The 16,618-nt window shown below is 39.3% G+C and overlaps 1 protein-coding gene across 1 annotated transcript; it reads left to right on the top strand.

Annotated features, from left to right (window-relative positions):
- Positions 1-3,782: 3,782 nt before the first annotated feature.
- RAB21 (RAB21, member RAS oncogene family) lies at positions 3,783-16,571 on the top strand. The gene is made up of 7 exons (XM_067313275.1): positions 3,783-4,157; positions 10,631-10,690; positions 10,870-10,977; positions 12,553-12,616; positions 13,438-13,492; positions 13,920-14,008; positions 14,894-16,571. Exons 1-7 carry the CDS (start codon positions 4,014-4,016, stop codon positions 15,031-15,033), a joined length of 660 nt encoding a protein of 219 aa, XP_067169376.1. The 5' UTR covers positions 3,783-4,013; the 3' UTR covers positions 15,034-16,571.
- The last annotated feature ends 47 nt before the right edge of the window (positions 16,572-16,618 follow it).

Here is a 16,618-nt window from a genome sequence, read left to right as displayed (position 1 = left end):
CATATGCCTTACTCTTCATCTTCAGTAGCTGAACACTTGTCTTTCTTTTTGGAACAGACCATATCTTTTTAATACATTCACACTTCTTAACATTATATTTGTGTTTGCCATCATTTAAGTAACCTGAAGTATTAATCTCACCCTAGATAAAAATACCTACTATGTTTTTTGATGGACAGGTTGATGTTACTTGTGATTGCCAGTTGGTAGAACAGTGTGTCCTATCTCTCCTTCTAGACCAGGTGTTCCTGTTAGTCATGTTAGAAACACAAATTCACACATTTCATTCATTGTAGTTTCTCTGTGAAATAGCAAATATATCTTAAAAGGTATTTTCATGCAGTTGTAATTAGCAACATAGTTAACTTTTCCGTTTTCATTTCTGTCAGAAATCATGGCCGACGGTGAAACACAGTTGTTCCACTGATGCTGTGGGGAAAAGTACATGTTGCCCAGTCAGTCAGGTGTTCCTCTTAAAACAGATTTATCTGGAACTTATCTGACTAAATGTGGGTGTCCACAAGTTAGATGAAATGAATCCACCTTAAGTGGCTAGTGACTGTATACAGTTATTTCTATCTACTGTGCAGGGTAGTTATGTTCTTGGAACTCCTGCTGCAAAAGTGCCTTTTGTCTGATTCTGCTTCATTACAAAACCACTACCATAGTGTTGCTGCCTCAGCGGCACTTAGCTACAAGAAGTTCCGTTGTTCACTGTCAGACCTCTGCAGCAAAAGACACAGTGAATCTTAGGGACAATAACAAAAAGATATGGGGCCATAAAGTAAGATATGAGGCCATCTTTACAAATTAGATTGTCTTGTAAAGTCTATTTCTTTAAGAACTGTGAAAAATGTTCCCTCCCAATGGATTAATAAAAAAATTTTAAAACAGAAGGTCTGTAAAGGTATTTTTAGGAAGCTATGTAAAAAGTCAAAGCACACCAAATTAGATGGAAAAGAGGCATTCTGTCTTCTGAATATGCTGAAATAAACACTTTCCCAATTAAATTAACACTATTAAAATAAAATAGCTTGACAACTACCACAGACAATTAAACCTGCAGATTCTAACAAGCCATGCATATCAGGTTATAGTAAAATGTAACATTTTCTGTAGCTCAGACAGAATTTTCTCTTCTCAGCCAGATGATCCTTTTTATTTTGTTTAATACTGATGTCTGCAGTTTTGGATAATACAGTACTTCAGACTTCCCATGCAAGAAAAGACAGTAATCACAAGTTCCAAGCAAGAGAGAGAGAGGAAAACAGAAATGATGAAACACAATAGTCACTTGCAGCAGCTTACCGCCAGCGGGAAGATATACCTGCTAACTGCGTGCCATGGCAGAGGATTCTTAGAGAAACGTAGTCTGCTGAAATTGAGCTGCAGCTGGTTTCTTATGCTTTGTTGTGCTTTCTGTTAGAAAAATGATGCTCGCAGTTATGCTGTCAGCAGCTGTACCCCGGGCCCATTCAGCATGCAGAATTCATATGGGGTGTCTCCCCCGTAGCCCTTCTAAAAGCTTCAGCTTCTGTGCAAGCAGTGGGAGCAATTCAAGCATTTCAAACATCGGTTAAGTCTTTCTCACTGGAAGATAGACTATATTTCCATCACAGTGTTCAATATAATAACACACTTGACTGAAGATTGATGAAAAATCACCCATGCAGAAAGTACCAAAACCCAACAGCTATCCTTTTGACCAATAAGGTTTAACCAATATACGGATCATTTCTATTTGAAGGAAAACTGAAAAGTATAAATCAGGCATATTCTTTAGTATAATCTTGTTTCTTTATAAAGAATGTATATAGAATCTCATTTCTCTGAAAACAGTAGAAAGATATAAGAACAGGAAGGTTTTTTTGCTCACAGTTTTCAAGACAGCCTTGCACACAGTCCTGTGTCACTTGGAGTGCTGTCTCTACTTCCACTCAGACTAAAGTTGTTTTCTGCTGCCCTTCTTTTGTCTTTGTTGCTTATGTAGTGTATTTTGTCTCTGATACAGGCAACAGCAGGGTCTTAGCAGATGCATTTGCAATCGGCTACCAGGGAAAGCCCCAACCTGCTTGGCCTCACAAGCAGCCTGTATTCTTGAGCGTTGACTTCCATCATCTCTGGCAACCTTAATCCAAAATTGATCTTACTTGCTTCTTTGATTCAGCCTGGAAGAGGAATAGCTAACATTCCAGTCAGTTTTACTGGCTATTCATGGAAGACACGATTAGCAGAAGCCAGTATCACTTCCAGCAAAACACAGTGTTTATAATAATTTGTTGAAATCACACATCCACAAAACTGTGAATTTATTTAAAGAAAAGATACTTTGAAGATTTTGTCTGCATTGATTTTTAACCTTTTTTCTATTTATTTACATTTGGAGAAAATAAAAAGGTAAAAAAGAAATCCATTTTGTATGTGACTGTGATACTGTTTGGTAATGAGGTTTCTTGCTTCAGGAAATGTGATCTTTGTTCTCCTGGTGGCATTCTCTATTTTTTCCTCTATTCCTTCTCACACAACAGAACATTAATATTATCTGACAGAGAAAAAAGGAAATTGCATTGTGATGCCTTTTCATAAGCATTATTTTTCTTACCACTAAATGAGCACTAGAGAGAAGTTATGTTGCAGTAGTTTAGACTGGTTTGTGTGGGTAGCTTTTAATTAAGGTATGACATTCAATTCAACAAGGCAGTAATCTAGTTCTTGAGTGTATGAAACACTGTCAGAGAAAGACCCCCATGGTCAAGGAACCTTACAGAACATTTTTTGCATGCCTTTTTCATTGCCTGCTCTCACATCTCTGTTTAAAGCATTTTATCATGGACTTTTTTTTTAATATAAACATATAAACACTAATATAACTTTATTCACATGAATAGGGCCACTGAAGTTTGATGGAACGAAAGCTGTGTTTAATTATATTCATTATAGGCGCTGGCCCTCTGCTTGTGATGAGCTCCGTAGGTACATTTACTGCATTTGAAAGTCTTAGGATGATGACATTAAAAACCAAATTCGTATGTGTGTATAAATCTTGCATGGGTTTCTCTCTCTACTGACGTATTAGTCTAGATGTGGTAAAGCTATCTGTTCCACTTAGGCCACAAATACCATTCCAGTTCAGCATTCTGTCAAGTAATTGCCGTTTATTGTATGTTTGAGGAGCAGCTTGGTATTTTTAGAAACTTTATGGAGACAGGACCTCTAGACGAGACTCCCCTCACCCAGCTGTCGACCTGGGTAAGCAGCTACCTTCGCCTGTGCTAGCCACTCCGGCTTGCCTTTATAGGCAACGGAAAAAACGGCCGCGCCTCGGACGTGACTCAGCGGAGCTATCCCTGCTGCGCCGTGGGACGCGCGGGGCCGGCTCTGAGGGGCGCCCCTTCCCTCCCACCACCCGCAGCGGCGACATTTTGTCAGGTGCACCTTCGTACGCACACATGCATCGCTGCACGTCGGCATTTTGTCAGGCATCTGTACACAGTTACACACATACGTGCGTGCGCACGCAGTTACCGAGACGCGAGGGGGCCGCAAGACCGGGCAGGCCCCGCCGCTCCCCGCAGGCCCCACACCGCCCCCCGCCCCGGCCGGCGAGCGCGGCCCCGCCCCCTCCCGTCCGGGAGGCTCCGCCCCTCCTCTCCGGGAGTTTTGGGCGGTGCCTTTCGCCTCCGCCGCGTCCACCCCTCCCATTGGCGGCGGGGGGAGGAGCGCGTGACCGAGCGGCGCGTGACGTAGGAGGAAGAAGACGCCATTGGGGGGGGGGGGGGGGAAGTAGGGCGGCCGGCCGTGGGGACGCTCTGGCTCTCACCTCCCCTCGCCTTCCCTCGCGGCCTTGGCGGCTGCTCCCCCCTCCCTTCGCCCCGCTCCGCTCCGGTTCCTTTCCGCGCCGCGAGCCCCCTTCCTCCCCCCGTCCCGCCGGGGGCGGCGGCGGCGCCCCGCGGCGCGGGCGGTTGATGTGAGGCGGCGGCCCGGCGGCGGCCCGGCTCGGCGGCGGGGCCCGGATGGCGGCGGCCGGCGCGGCGGCCGGCGGCCGCAGCTTCTCCTTCAAAGTGGTGCTACTCGGGGAGGGCTGCGTGGGGAAAACCTCCCTGGTGCTGCGCTACTGCGAGAACAAGTTCAACGACAAGCACATCACCACCCTGCAGGTGCGGGCCGCGCCGGACCGGGCCGCGCGGGAGCCTGTGCCCGCGGCTCCCGGGCAGGGGCGCGGTGGGGCTCCCGCTGCTGGGCTCCTTTCCCTCCCCCGGCGCCTTCCAGGCTTGCTGGGCGGCGTCGGCCCACCTCTTGGTGGCCCTCCGGCGCCTTACCGGGCTGCCCCTTTCCTCCCGGTGCTTCTTACGTCGAGTGCTGCTCTGTGCTGGTGTCTCTCTGTTGGTGTTTACGGTCTTATTCACTGCTCCTCCATGGCCGGAGTGACCGCTGCCTCTCTTTAAATGGTGGCTGTCCCCAGCTAGCTATGCTGACAGCCCATCTTGTTCTTTTTTACTCTCTTTTTTACCCCTTGTTTTTTTTTTTTTAAGCCTTCAGTGCTTGAATAACTCGTTTCTATTCTGAATACTAACCTGTTTTTTTTTTTCTTTCAGTTATGTATATGAATGTGTTCATTTGAATCTTGGGAGATGGAAGCATGATTTGAAAGTAATATTGTTATTGTAATCATCAGCAGTGGACTGATGACTAAGTATTTCATACGTGCTCTATTTCTGATAATTATAGTCTTCCTAGTGTTTCAGATCCTAACACTTGAACTGCATAAATACTAATCTTTGAAGAGAACAGCTTTCACAAAATGGTTTATAAAATCATGATATACTACTTCTGGTTTCATAACAGAAAAAATTCTTAAGACTTATTTGTTTGTCACTTTATCTACCTGGATTTTGGACTGGTTCTCAGTAGTGCTGTCAGCTAACTTATAAAACAAACAACTGAAAAGTGCTGTTCCAATTATGAATGTGTGACAGGATGTCTCCTTGAAAATAATGTTTGTTTCTTGCACTAACTACTAGTCTAGTATGGCATGTTTGCTGTGTTATAAAACAAAATCTCGAAACCTGATACTCACATGATTGTACATGGTCTCAGAAAACATGTTTTAAACTTTGCATCAGGGATAGTACATTAAGTTTATATTGTGGGCTGTCTCTGCTCACTTAACCTTTTATCTGCAATTTTGCAGCATGTTTTCTTAGCAGTTGTGAACAGGTTTATGAAAGTGTGGTTTTAACACTGTAATGCATACTATTTGTAAAAAACATTCTTTAAGTAAAGAAACAAATTCTGCTGCCATGTGGGCCACTGGTGGGTTTTGAACTGTTTTTTAAATTCTCCAGTGTGGAGTACAGAATAAATAGGTGGTGGCAAAAAAGAGCCTTAAGGTAGTTGTGCACTATTTATGCACGCTTTGGGAAAGATCTTTGTGGGGCTGGGTAGCGCAGAAGTGTTTAATGATGAAGCTTTCCCTTAAAACAAAGGGAATATTAGAGATGTGCTGGAAACAATGTGGTGAATGTTTCATTAACAAATACAGTTGCTCCATTTTTGCTATTAAATAGCAAAGAAGAACATATTTTAAACTTTATTAGCATATGTTCATATTCTGGTGTTGGAAGGATCTGTTGATAGGTTTACTAGGCATGAGGCATCTGGTGTGGTATTCCTGGCAGGGTAATTGTAGCTTTGATTGCCACAGAGGTAAACAATACTTCACATTACTAAAGCAATAATTAGTAACTTACAGGTGTCAGAGGATACAGCTGTAATTTTCACCTGAACTGTAGCATCAAGCAAACAAGAATTTTTAAGAGTGTATTGAAATGGTCTATGTATTCTGATATCCCAAGTAGCAGGAATAGGATTGAACACTGCTTGTCCATTGAACGCTACCTCTGTTTTAGTTAGTCATGTTGGTTAAATCTTTAGTGGAAGACTTAAAATCAGAAGTAAAAAGTGAGTTGGAATACAGACCCATGTCACAGATGTCATAAAATGGAGCTTTAAATGGCAAGTCAAAAATGCTGACAATAAAAAGCCTCTCTAGATGCTATGGCTTCAGAGCTTTGTTTTGGACTGTCTTGAATGGTGAGAATTGCTTGTAAAGGAATGAAAACACATGCTGATGCTTGAAATAGAAATTTTATGTCTGTACTTTAATTAGGCTTTTGGTTGCTACTTAAATGTTGATAGTCAGGTGATAGTGCTATTTTTAATTGATTGCACTGTATTTCTCAATTCATTTTGCTTTTTTGATTGTAAAATAGTGTCAGCTGCTGTTGAGTCTTAGTGTATCAATATGCACTTTTGAAATGTTATCACTTATTGTTTTTATTTTCCTGTGTCTTACAGTAGTAGAAAAGATCTAGTAAGTCATAAGTACTTCCACTGGCAAGTTAAAACATCCCTTAAAAATAAGCTAGGGAGAAACTAGAATATCTAACTAAGCAATGAAGTGACATTTTTTGCAAGACATCCTTTCTTTTTTTTTAGATTAAGGGCTTAATCTGGTAAAGTGGCTTTGTTTCATGGCATCAGTTCAAAGTATTTCAGCAAATGACTTTTGTTCCAATAAAGTCAAAATTAGATAAATACTTAGTTCCTGATTCAGCAGAGGGCCCAAAGTGATGAGCCATATGAAGAGATCACCAGATAGTGGGACAAGCAGCTCTTGTCCACAGTACTTTGTAGTTTTAAAAAAAAGAAAGAAGCTTTGCATTGTGCTTTATCCCAATATGATTACAACAAAAAGCAGGATGGTGGGGCTATAGACTTCTGAAAAGTTAATTTAGTGATGCTGCCTGCACTGTGAGCCCCCTCTCTGGAGGGGAATGTGATTTATGGGTGTGTGCTGTCTGAAGGGAGAGAGCACAGGAAGCCCTTGAACTGGTCAGTGTGAATCTTTTTGCTAATGTATATCTCTACTGATATTCTAACACTTCAGCATTTTTTAACTGTGAAGTTAATCTGTGTATACACAAATAGGATCTCCCCCTGTGCTAGTAGCACAAGAGTATTAGTGAAAGGGAGTTGTTGTCCCCCCCCCCCCCCCCGAGCTAGTTAGATGGAAACAATGATTTGAAACTTCCTTATATAGATAGGAACCTCTTATGTAGAGGTTAGGAGACTGCTGGGACATGTTGCTGTAGTTGTATTAGCTTGAAGTCATAAACTTAAGATTTCAAAGGACCTGTAAATTGAAACAAAGGTAGCTGCTGATTTGCTACTTAGTTGAAAGAAAACGCCCAGAATGTGGAGAAGCTGATGCAGGAAAGATAGATTCCACCCCCCACCCCCCTCCCCCAAGCCATGAGTATAACCTGTGTTATCAGACCTGGTGGGCCAGTTAGAACTGGTTCCCATAGATCCGGGTATTGAGGTCTGTTTTCATCTTAAAATTTCTCAGCTCTAAACTGATATCAAGTGGTGTATGGTGGAATTACTCTAATAATAAAGAAATTGACTCTCAAACTATCACTTTTTATTTAGGTTGATACTTTCTGTTGTTAAATTACTGGAGATGAGTACAACTTTGCTCTGATCTCTGAAATATACAGAGGACTACAAAATTTCCAACACAAGAGAGGCACTAATGTGGCACCAATCATACCATGCTAATCCTGATTGCTTTGGGGTACTTGCATAACCTGGGAAAGCTGTCATGGATATTTGTTTTGACTTTGGAGTGTGTGTCACTATGGCCATAAAATCAGTTATTTAAATGTAAATATGCCAAACTTAGCCATACCTATTAGTTCAAGAACAGAGCCTGCTAACAGTATTCTTCAGATATATAAACACAATGAAAAGGAATGAAGCATTTTGTCTATATGCAGTATTGACTGTTTCGCACAGCATCTTCATAAGGTTTTCTGCTCATTACCAGGTTACAAACTTCTTAAAGCTTTTCATACAAACTTACTTGTGATCTTTTTTCATACTGATACTGTCTTTCCTTGTTTTGGGCTAGGGATCTAAGACTTTAGTCTAAACTTAAACAGTACAGAATCATCAAGTTTTAATACGGAGAGCAAGTACAATAGCCCAATGCTAAATACCCTTGCCACTGTCTTGTCAGTTTTACAGTAGATATTGAAAAGCTTACTTGAATGTATGCGTCTTCTCAAGCTTGGGTATATAGGAAAGCAAATAGTCTACTGTTGGTGCTAAGAGAACAGTATTTCTATCAAGAGCAGTAGTGACCTGAAGGACAGATTATATTTAAGCAAAACTTATCTAGGGACATAAATCTGCTTCAGTATATGGTATGTCAGAGAGTTAATGGCACAGTGGTCTTTACTGGGCCAATATCCAAAGTCATGATATTATAACCTTTTGAATACAGACTTCTGTGTTATTAATATGAATCCTATTTCTATGAAGAGTTTTTCCACCTTTTGGTCCAGAGGTCCAAGAATGTGGTTCTCAAACACTTAACTCCGCTCAGTCTGTTTAAAAAAAAAAAAAAAAAAAAAACCTTATGCATAGGCTTAGACAAAAGCAAATAATGCTCAGAAGAGCTCTTCCTTGAGATTTGCGACAAATGTATGTAGTACAGTACATCAATAAAATATTGGCAAGTAAACTTGATTCAATGTGTTTAATCCATACATTTTGTTAATATGGCCCCAATGTTGATGAATTAAAACTTCTGAAGTCACTTCTAAGCTTTTCATTTTTAAACTTGGATGTAGTAGAACAAACTAGGATGTGAAGACCAGAGACTGATCAGACAGGTGATCCTTAAGGACAGCTAGCTAAAAGCCACAAACTAGTTTCTGTAGAATTTTTGATTTACCTGTAAACCATTAAAGCTTTCCTCATGTTTAAGACTTGCTACTGCTGTTATGTTTTGTTTCAAGTCGGATAGTGTGTTAATTATTTTTAACATGCTAGCTGAAACTGTTTCTGAAGTGGACTTTTATGCCACCTCACTGTAGACTGAAGGGGTAGCATTAGTGCTGTAAGCTGATTGGATACAATGGCCCCAATGACCAGTTCTGCTATTTGTCCTTGGAAGGAGTTTCTGGGTGTTTTCTTTTTTTGTTCCACGTCTATGGTCTGTCCTCTGTCTGTATCAGCTCTGTTATTTTTCAGACTTTATGGAATGCTTTGAGGGAGAGGGTACAATTTCTTTCAAAGAGAAGAGAGACTACTTTGAATCAGTTCCTTACCTTACATCATACAAATGCCAGAGTTCATGTTAGGGAGGCAGCAGAAGAGCAGGATTGGCTCTAGCAGCTAAGTGTTGGATTGGCTTAACTGTAGTACAGTCATCATTCCTGAGAGGTGATTTCACAGTGGTTTAGGCTGATATAAATTGAACTGCCATGGTTTTCTGTGTGGGTATTGGTTGCTCATGCGATTAAATGGCAAGCTGGTTGTGGGCCAGATCAGCTGCCTAATACTTTTTCCTTCCACACACATGCATGGTTTTTAGTTGGTTCAATGCCTGATCAGTGCTCAAGCAGAGAGCTGTTCTTGAGCTGCTATGGTCCAGCCTAAAATGATCTGGGATCAAAGTATTGTAAGATACCACTGAGACTTTGTTGATGTCTAAATGCAAACTGAGGTGAAGCTGAAAGGCAGGCTGAGTATAATTTAGGAAAAAGACAAAAGTTAACCCTTGGCAGCTGAATTGACTAATAATGTTAACCAGTTACTGCTGAACTTCAAGATGGGAGAACAGCTTCTAACTTTGTTAGAGCCTGCTTCAGCCTATTAAACTTGTATTAGGTTTGTACCCCTTTCTACTGAATTGTACACCTAGTAACAGAGGTGGTGGTTGAAAATGTAGATCGTACAGGCTCTGAGAGGAACAGACATCCTTTTGAGTTACTGAAGTCAGACTAAGCTTGCATTATATTCTGGCCCTATGAAATAGAAGACAATTTAGCTACTCTAAGAATTTATTTCATTATGCTGCTTTTGAGGCATTTTCTTATGTGCAGGTCAGTCCTGCCACTTCCCTTTTGTGTGTACACCTTTTTCCCTCGGGTACAGTTAACTGAGGAGCATATTAAGGTTGCAGGAACAGTACTAGAATGAAAAAAGTGACAGGGAGACTTGTGAGCTCATTTCAGAAAAACAAAGGAAAAAGACAAGGAAACTTCTCACCAAATACTAGTGTTTTGAGACTTCTAGCTCTAAACTAAAACTATTTTGTTCTAGTAGTTTACTAACGGTGAACTACTTCAATTCCTGCAAATTAAAAAACCTAAGTAATTGGGGTGGATCCCATCAACTTCATATACTGTAGTGAAAAATCTAAGCTGAACGCGAAGCATATCAGTGTTTTGAATTCAACCTCTTTCTGCACAACCTTCCTCCTGTCCTTCCCAAATCATTCAGAACAACAACAGTAACAAAAATAGGAAGTGGCTGCCTTAAGCCAAACTTATTTAGAAAAGACTTCTGGCAAAATGTAGTGAAATGACTAACTGGCTTAGTATTGACCCAGCCTTCTGGCTTAAGGAGTATTTTGATCCAATAACCTGTTCTTTATTGATTCAGATGTGTTTGTTAATTAATCTGAAGTCAAATAGTGTCATACTATTTGTATGACAGTGTCATACAAAGTCATACTTGTGTATAAAACTGAACTCTAATCTGTTTTGCTTTCCAGGCATCTTTTCTTACAAAGAAGCTAAATATTGGTGGGAAAAGAGTAAATCTTGCAATATGGGTATGTTTGCTTTTCTACAACTTCCCCTTCCCCCAGCAGACTAATTTCCTGAAAAATTACTTATGGTTAATAGAACTCAAATGTTACACACTTCTTAAAGTAAAATTTAGAACTAATTGCAGTCTTTTGAATACTATGTTTTGTCTGAAATGGTAATAAGCGTCTTTTAACAAATGCAGGATACAGCAGGTCAAGAAAGATTTCATGCATTGGGGCCGATCTACTACAGAGATTCTAATGGAGCTATTCTAGTATATGATATAACAGATGAAGACTCTTTTCAGAAGGTACTGTGACAGATTTCGCCTCTTTACAAGATGTAAACAGATTGAGAGCCAACCTGTGGTATGAGTATGTAACTGGGAATCTTCTGTTTTGGCAATAGCACCTCTGCTTAATTTGTTCAAGTTATGGGATTGATATCTGATCATATATGAAAATCTTAATATTAGATCTGCAAATTTAGACTGTGTAATGGAAGCATCTGCCTTAATATTTTTGAAGGCTGACCTTTTCAGTCTATTCTGGATAAAGCTCTAGCAAGGTTATTCAAAGAACACCAGAGAACTAGATATGAGTTACCTGCAACAATCTAAACATAAACCAGTACTGTTGTGATAGTATACAATGCTGATCTTAACTTTTAAGAGCTTAGTTTATACAGTAAAGTGATGTGGCCTTTGGTAGATCTGAGATGACTGAAATTGCAATACATGATACTTGGAAACATTAAGTTCTCATTGATAATGGGTAGTTGGATTTTATCTACTTCGTGGGCTTCAAATCGTAATTCAAACCTGAAATTTAATAGTTAGATTACTTTACAGCAGTATTAGCTGGGCAGGTGAGTTCTTCTCCAATTCTTTGTCAGTTTAGTCTTATCTCAGACTGCTGCTATCACTCTATGGCTTTTTCCAGCTGAAAACTTGAGAGGCTCTCTGCTAGGCGGGTTTGAACCAAGCTAGCTTGTGGCAGAAGCAGTAGTACTTCTGTGTTGAGGAGTAGGAAGCCATGGTTGTATGGACTGGGCTTAGGATAGCAAAGATGAAAGTAGTGTAAGGATATGGTATCACAGCAGCTTAAGTAAATTTAAGTCTGACTTAGGGCAATTAAAGAACTTGTGCTAGTTGTTAACGCTTGCCCCCATCTGCAGGATTGCCATGACTTGTGAGTGCTAGTTCAACTTGTGCCTTTTCATGCTGAGCTGTACTTGGAGTTCAAGGCATTTAAATTTTTCTTGAAAAAAGAGGAAAGGTAGATTTGCAGAAGTTATTGCATACCTACCTTTGTATGATGTCCTAAGTATTTTTAGGTTCTTGGAGTGATCTCTTCTCACTACTTAAATTCCCTTGAAATAGCAGTCACAAAGTCAATGCTATGAGCATACAACTTCAAAGCATGAAAACAAAGCTAACAGCTACCTTTTGCCACCAGTTAACTCAATGTTCTTGTCCCATCTGTTCTCCCAGGAAACATACATGCACTGAGTGTTTTTTTTCAGTATGTACCTCTACCTTTAAAGTACCATTTGTGATCTGTCAGTAAGTTCCTGTTGATAATCTTGTGACTGACAGAGAAATGCACAGGACCAGTGTAGTGGACTTGTTCTTTGGAGCAGGGCTAACAATGAGTGTGGTGAGTTAAATAAAATAGTTATTCCAGAAATGTAAGTCACTTGTTGCTAATTTCAACTGCAAGCTAAAACCTGCTGAATACTGGAACTAGGTTTAGAGCAACACAGATTTACCAAATATTGTTTAGATAGCTCTATTTCAATTCATGAAGGAAATAGGTCAGTTCTGCAATGCCTAAACCAGTAATGTGTCAAAGTGAAAATAAACTTACCTCTGTTCTCTATGCAGGTAAAAAACTGGGTTAAGGAATTAAGAAAAATGTTGGGAAATGAAATCTGTTTATGTATAGTAGGTAAGTCCTTTTTAATACATGGTTCTACTGACTGAGTTAGAAACACTACTTTTGATTTTTAGTGACATCTTCAGAACACTGCTTTGACACCTTGTGTATGTGAAGGGGTAAAACTTCTGTGAATCTAATATTTAAAACTCTTTTGGAGCTAGAAGCTTCAGTAGATCACAACTGAGAAAAAGCGAGAGCTTTAACTAAAGAAAACTGTTTAATGGTACACCGTGGCAGAGACATGGTACAGACAGCTGCAGGTTGCATAGTTTAACAAAGAAAAGCCTAAACCTCCATTATATATTATAGCCTTATTGCAAATACCCAGACTCCATATGGATGTTTACATGTCTTCAGAATAAAGTGCTGGGGGGAAGGGGAAATGACTCTTAAAGAAAAATCGTAGAAGAGTCATTTTTTAAACAAACTTAACAAATACTGATCAGATCTAGTGATTAAAACGCAATCTTCAGGAGGATAGATATACAAATACTCTGTAAAAACTATACTGTTCTGCAGCACAGAATTTGCCTACCAAATTATAGAGAGAAGCAGAAGGCTGAAGGAGTGCCTCATACTGAGGTATTCAGCTATCCCTGGTCTCCTTAACAGAAGTAGAACTTCATTTATAGGCACCAGTGAAGATGTTTGAGTGGAAGATGGACTCTTACATTGTTTTGGAATGCTCCAAATAGAGATTTGTGTAAGATTCAGTCCTTTTGGGGACAGCTTGTATTTAAAAAAAAAAAAGGGGGGGGGGTATGATTACAAGACCTCTCTGGAGTAATTTTGGAATACAAAGACTTGAAAGATCAACTTGTCTCCAACAGGTAACAAAATAGACTTGGAAAAAGAGAGGCATGTTTCAGTGCAAGAAGCAGAAACGTAAGTTACCATCTATTAATAGAAACAGTCATTGCAGAATTATGCTGGACCAGAACTTGTGATGCTGTTAACAATTGGCAGGCATAAACTAGCAGTGTCTGGCTTCTGTTCATTGTTCTTTTAGTATCCGAGTCCCAGAATGCCCTTAACTGAAATGTAACTTGAGAGTTGTACTTTAATAAAGTCAATACTGTAGTTTAAATGCATTTCTAGATGTGAAGTTTTATTTTGCCTAGTGTTTTTTTCTGAATCATGGTTATTTTTATCAGATTAACTCCATTAAATGCTAAATCAGCATGTGTAGATTAACTTTCAGTGAAGGAGAAAACATCTTGTAATCATCTTTATGCTTCACTTAAAATGTGGTGGTTTAGAAAGATTGAGTCCTTCAGTGCAGTGAAGCTCTTCTGTATCTGCATTCATACAGGTATGCCGAATCTGTTGGAGCAAAACATTATCATACTTCAGCTAAACAGAATAAGGGAATTGAAGAACTGTTTCTTGACCTTTGTAAAAGTAGGTATTATCTAGTTTGTTTGTAAAACACTTGGTCACAGAAAGCTGAAGGCTTGGGGCATGCTTCAAATTTTATATAAAAGCCGTGATTTAAAACATTACTAAAAACTGACTTCAAGTCTTGTTTTACTTCAAGCCACTTGTGTATCCTGACAGCTATGGAAGCTTGATGTATGAATGCTTACAATATTGCAGATTCATGCTATAATTGGACAAATGCTTTTTCTTTAACCTATTGGAAAACTGACTAAACTTCAGATTAAGCTTAATGTGGCTGGTCTCACTGTTGCCTACTTTAAGCCCTCTGTTCTAAAATCAGAACTCTTCTTCTGAAACTGTCAATTACAGTTCATAAATTTGAAAATGCAACAATGCAAATCTTATACAGAAGTCTAAGTGAATGAAAGAACATGGGATGCAGGACATGTGTCCCTTTTGGGTAGTAAACTGAGGGAAGTTGTTTGGCTTAATTTTCTGTATCATAAGAATTCCATGAATAAGACTTTGCCTGCATATCCATTAAGAGGGTGTGTGTTTTTGTTTTCTTGTTTTGTTTTTGTTCTTATACAGTGTTCTTAATATTGGTGGGTGTAGCTGATATCAAACCCAGTTTTCCAAGTCACTAACTCAGTACATCCGAGCATACAAGATCCTCCTTTAGCCAGCAGTAGCTGTTGGATCTTCAGCACATTAGGAATAGAATTTAAGTCTTTTCTTAAACTATGCCATGTGATACCTGAATGCTAACTACTGGACTTACAAATAGAGAACCAGTCTTGCTGAACTTAATATCTGTGCCTGTAACTGAAATGGATTAAGATCTTAGTCTTAAAAAAAAAAAAAATTTGCAGTGGAATGTCATCTAATAAATGTCTTCATTTACAGGAATGATAGAAACTGCTCAAGTGGATGAAAGAGCAAGAGGGAATGGTTCCAGTCAGTCAGGAACAGCAAGGCGAGGTGTACAGATTATTGATGATGAGCCACAAGTACAGAGCAGTGGAGGGTGCTGTTCTTCTGGATAACTATAAAACTGTGCATCATTGCCCTATCAATATGAAGACTGCCATATTTCAAGTCACGCATTCTTTACCAATGGAGTAATAGAATTAACAGTATTTAAAAATAATCACTTATAACACTGCAGAGACCTTAAGTGCTAAACTAGTGGCATCTGTGACCAGAGAATTGGCATTTTCTACAGTGGTTAACAAAGCAATTACCAATGGCCTTTTACATATTTTTTTCTTTAATGAGGAATAATATGCATGTAGAAAAGACCTACTTAAAGGCTTCATTTATATTCTTTTAAATCAGATCATTATTTAATAACTTATATACGTTGTTGGAATGGTATACGTTTTTGCAGCTCTTTGTATTTTGTGGTAGATTGAATTGTATCACTTCTAAAATGCAAATTGATTTTTTTTTTTAATTAGCAGATATCTGAAGTAATATTTTTGCAGGGCCTCCACAAGTCTATAACTGTCAACTACTTTGATATACTCTGTTCATCCTGTATGCCAAGCTGGTAAAATACATTGTAAATTACATATTAAATATTTTATCTGCTTTTACAAGTGCAGGTGCAGAAATATGTACATCAGTCTTGTCAGTGATTGTGAAGTGAATAAGTCAGTGAAAAGATGCAAGCTTTTCATGTGTACTGTTGAATTGCTCACTCTATTCCTCCTCCTTGAAAACAGCTTTTTTAGTATATTCATAGCTACAGCAATTTTTTTAAGCCTTTTTTCTGGTAAGCAGCAGTGTTTAGAGTACCTCCTTAGTGAGGAGGGAATGCTTCCTTAGACTGCTGTTTAAGATGGAGGTGTTTGACTCCCAACTAAAACAGCTGGAGCATGCTTATATCTTACCTCTGCTGTTACTTCAGCCTCTCAGAATATCCCCAGAAGTCAAAGCAAATTTAACCCTTGCCTATCTGGTAACCAGTAAACCAGAGGCATGGGAAACTCTTAAGGTGTATTAATAATTTGTGTCCCAAGACAGCATTATAAACTACTAATGAGCATAAGGGTTTTTTGTATTGCAAGGCTTGAGTGAACAAGTGAATTGGCATTAACTAGAACCACTTCTGATTTTTGAGTGATTATGTGGGAGATGTAAAACTTGCCAGATGCAATTGTAACTTTGGGGATATTAGACAGAGCTAAACTTACTCCTGACTTGCTCTTTCTCTTGTAAAGCTTTTTGAAGCCCAGTTAAGGTTTGGGAGGAGGGTTTCCAGAAACACAGTGTATAAATTACTATCACAGAAGGAACACAAATGGTGGCAGTTGAAACTTCAAAATGTTTGTGCTCTGACTTTTTTATCTAAGTTGTCATGCTTGGAAAAACAGTAAAGGTGACGTCTGTGACAAAATGGAATATTCCTTGGCCTTCCTTTTTCTGAAGGGCAGAATTGGTATTGCATATGAATACAGTGAAAGGTGTGGGAATGTTCTGATGCACAACAGCAGTAGTAACTAATCTGTTTGGCATGTAAGAGAAGTGTGCTCTCTTCAATCTGATTTTTCTCTGAAATAATAGATGACTTTGCTATAAACTGTTCCTGATGCATTTTTTCCCCTTTTTGCCTGAACTGTGGTGTGG

This window comes from Apteryx mantelli, chromosome 1 (assembly GCF_036417845.1).
Source record: "Apteryx mantelli isolate bAptMan1 chromosome 1, bAptMan1.hap1, whole genome shotgun sequence".
In the NCBI taxonomy this organism is placed as follows: Eukaryota; Metazoa; Chordata; class Aves; order Apterygiformes; family Apterygidae; genus Apteryx; species Apteryx mantelli.
This window is presented reverse-complemented; position numbering and strand designations above follow the sequence as displayed.

Coding starts and splice junctions, on each gene's coding strand:
- RAB21 (XM_067313275.1), top strand. CDS start 4,014: ATGGCGGCGGCCGGCGCGGCGGCCGGCGGCCGCAGCTTCTCCTTCAAA. Junction 10,691..10,869: donor GAGTAAATCTTGCAATATGG/GTATGTTTGCTT, acceptor TAACAAATGCAG/GATACAGCAGGTCAAGAAAG. Junction 10,978..12,552: donor ATGAAGACTCTTTTCAGAAG/GTACTGTGACAG, acceptor TTCTCTATGCAG/GTAAAAAACTGGGTTAAGGA.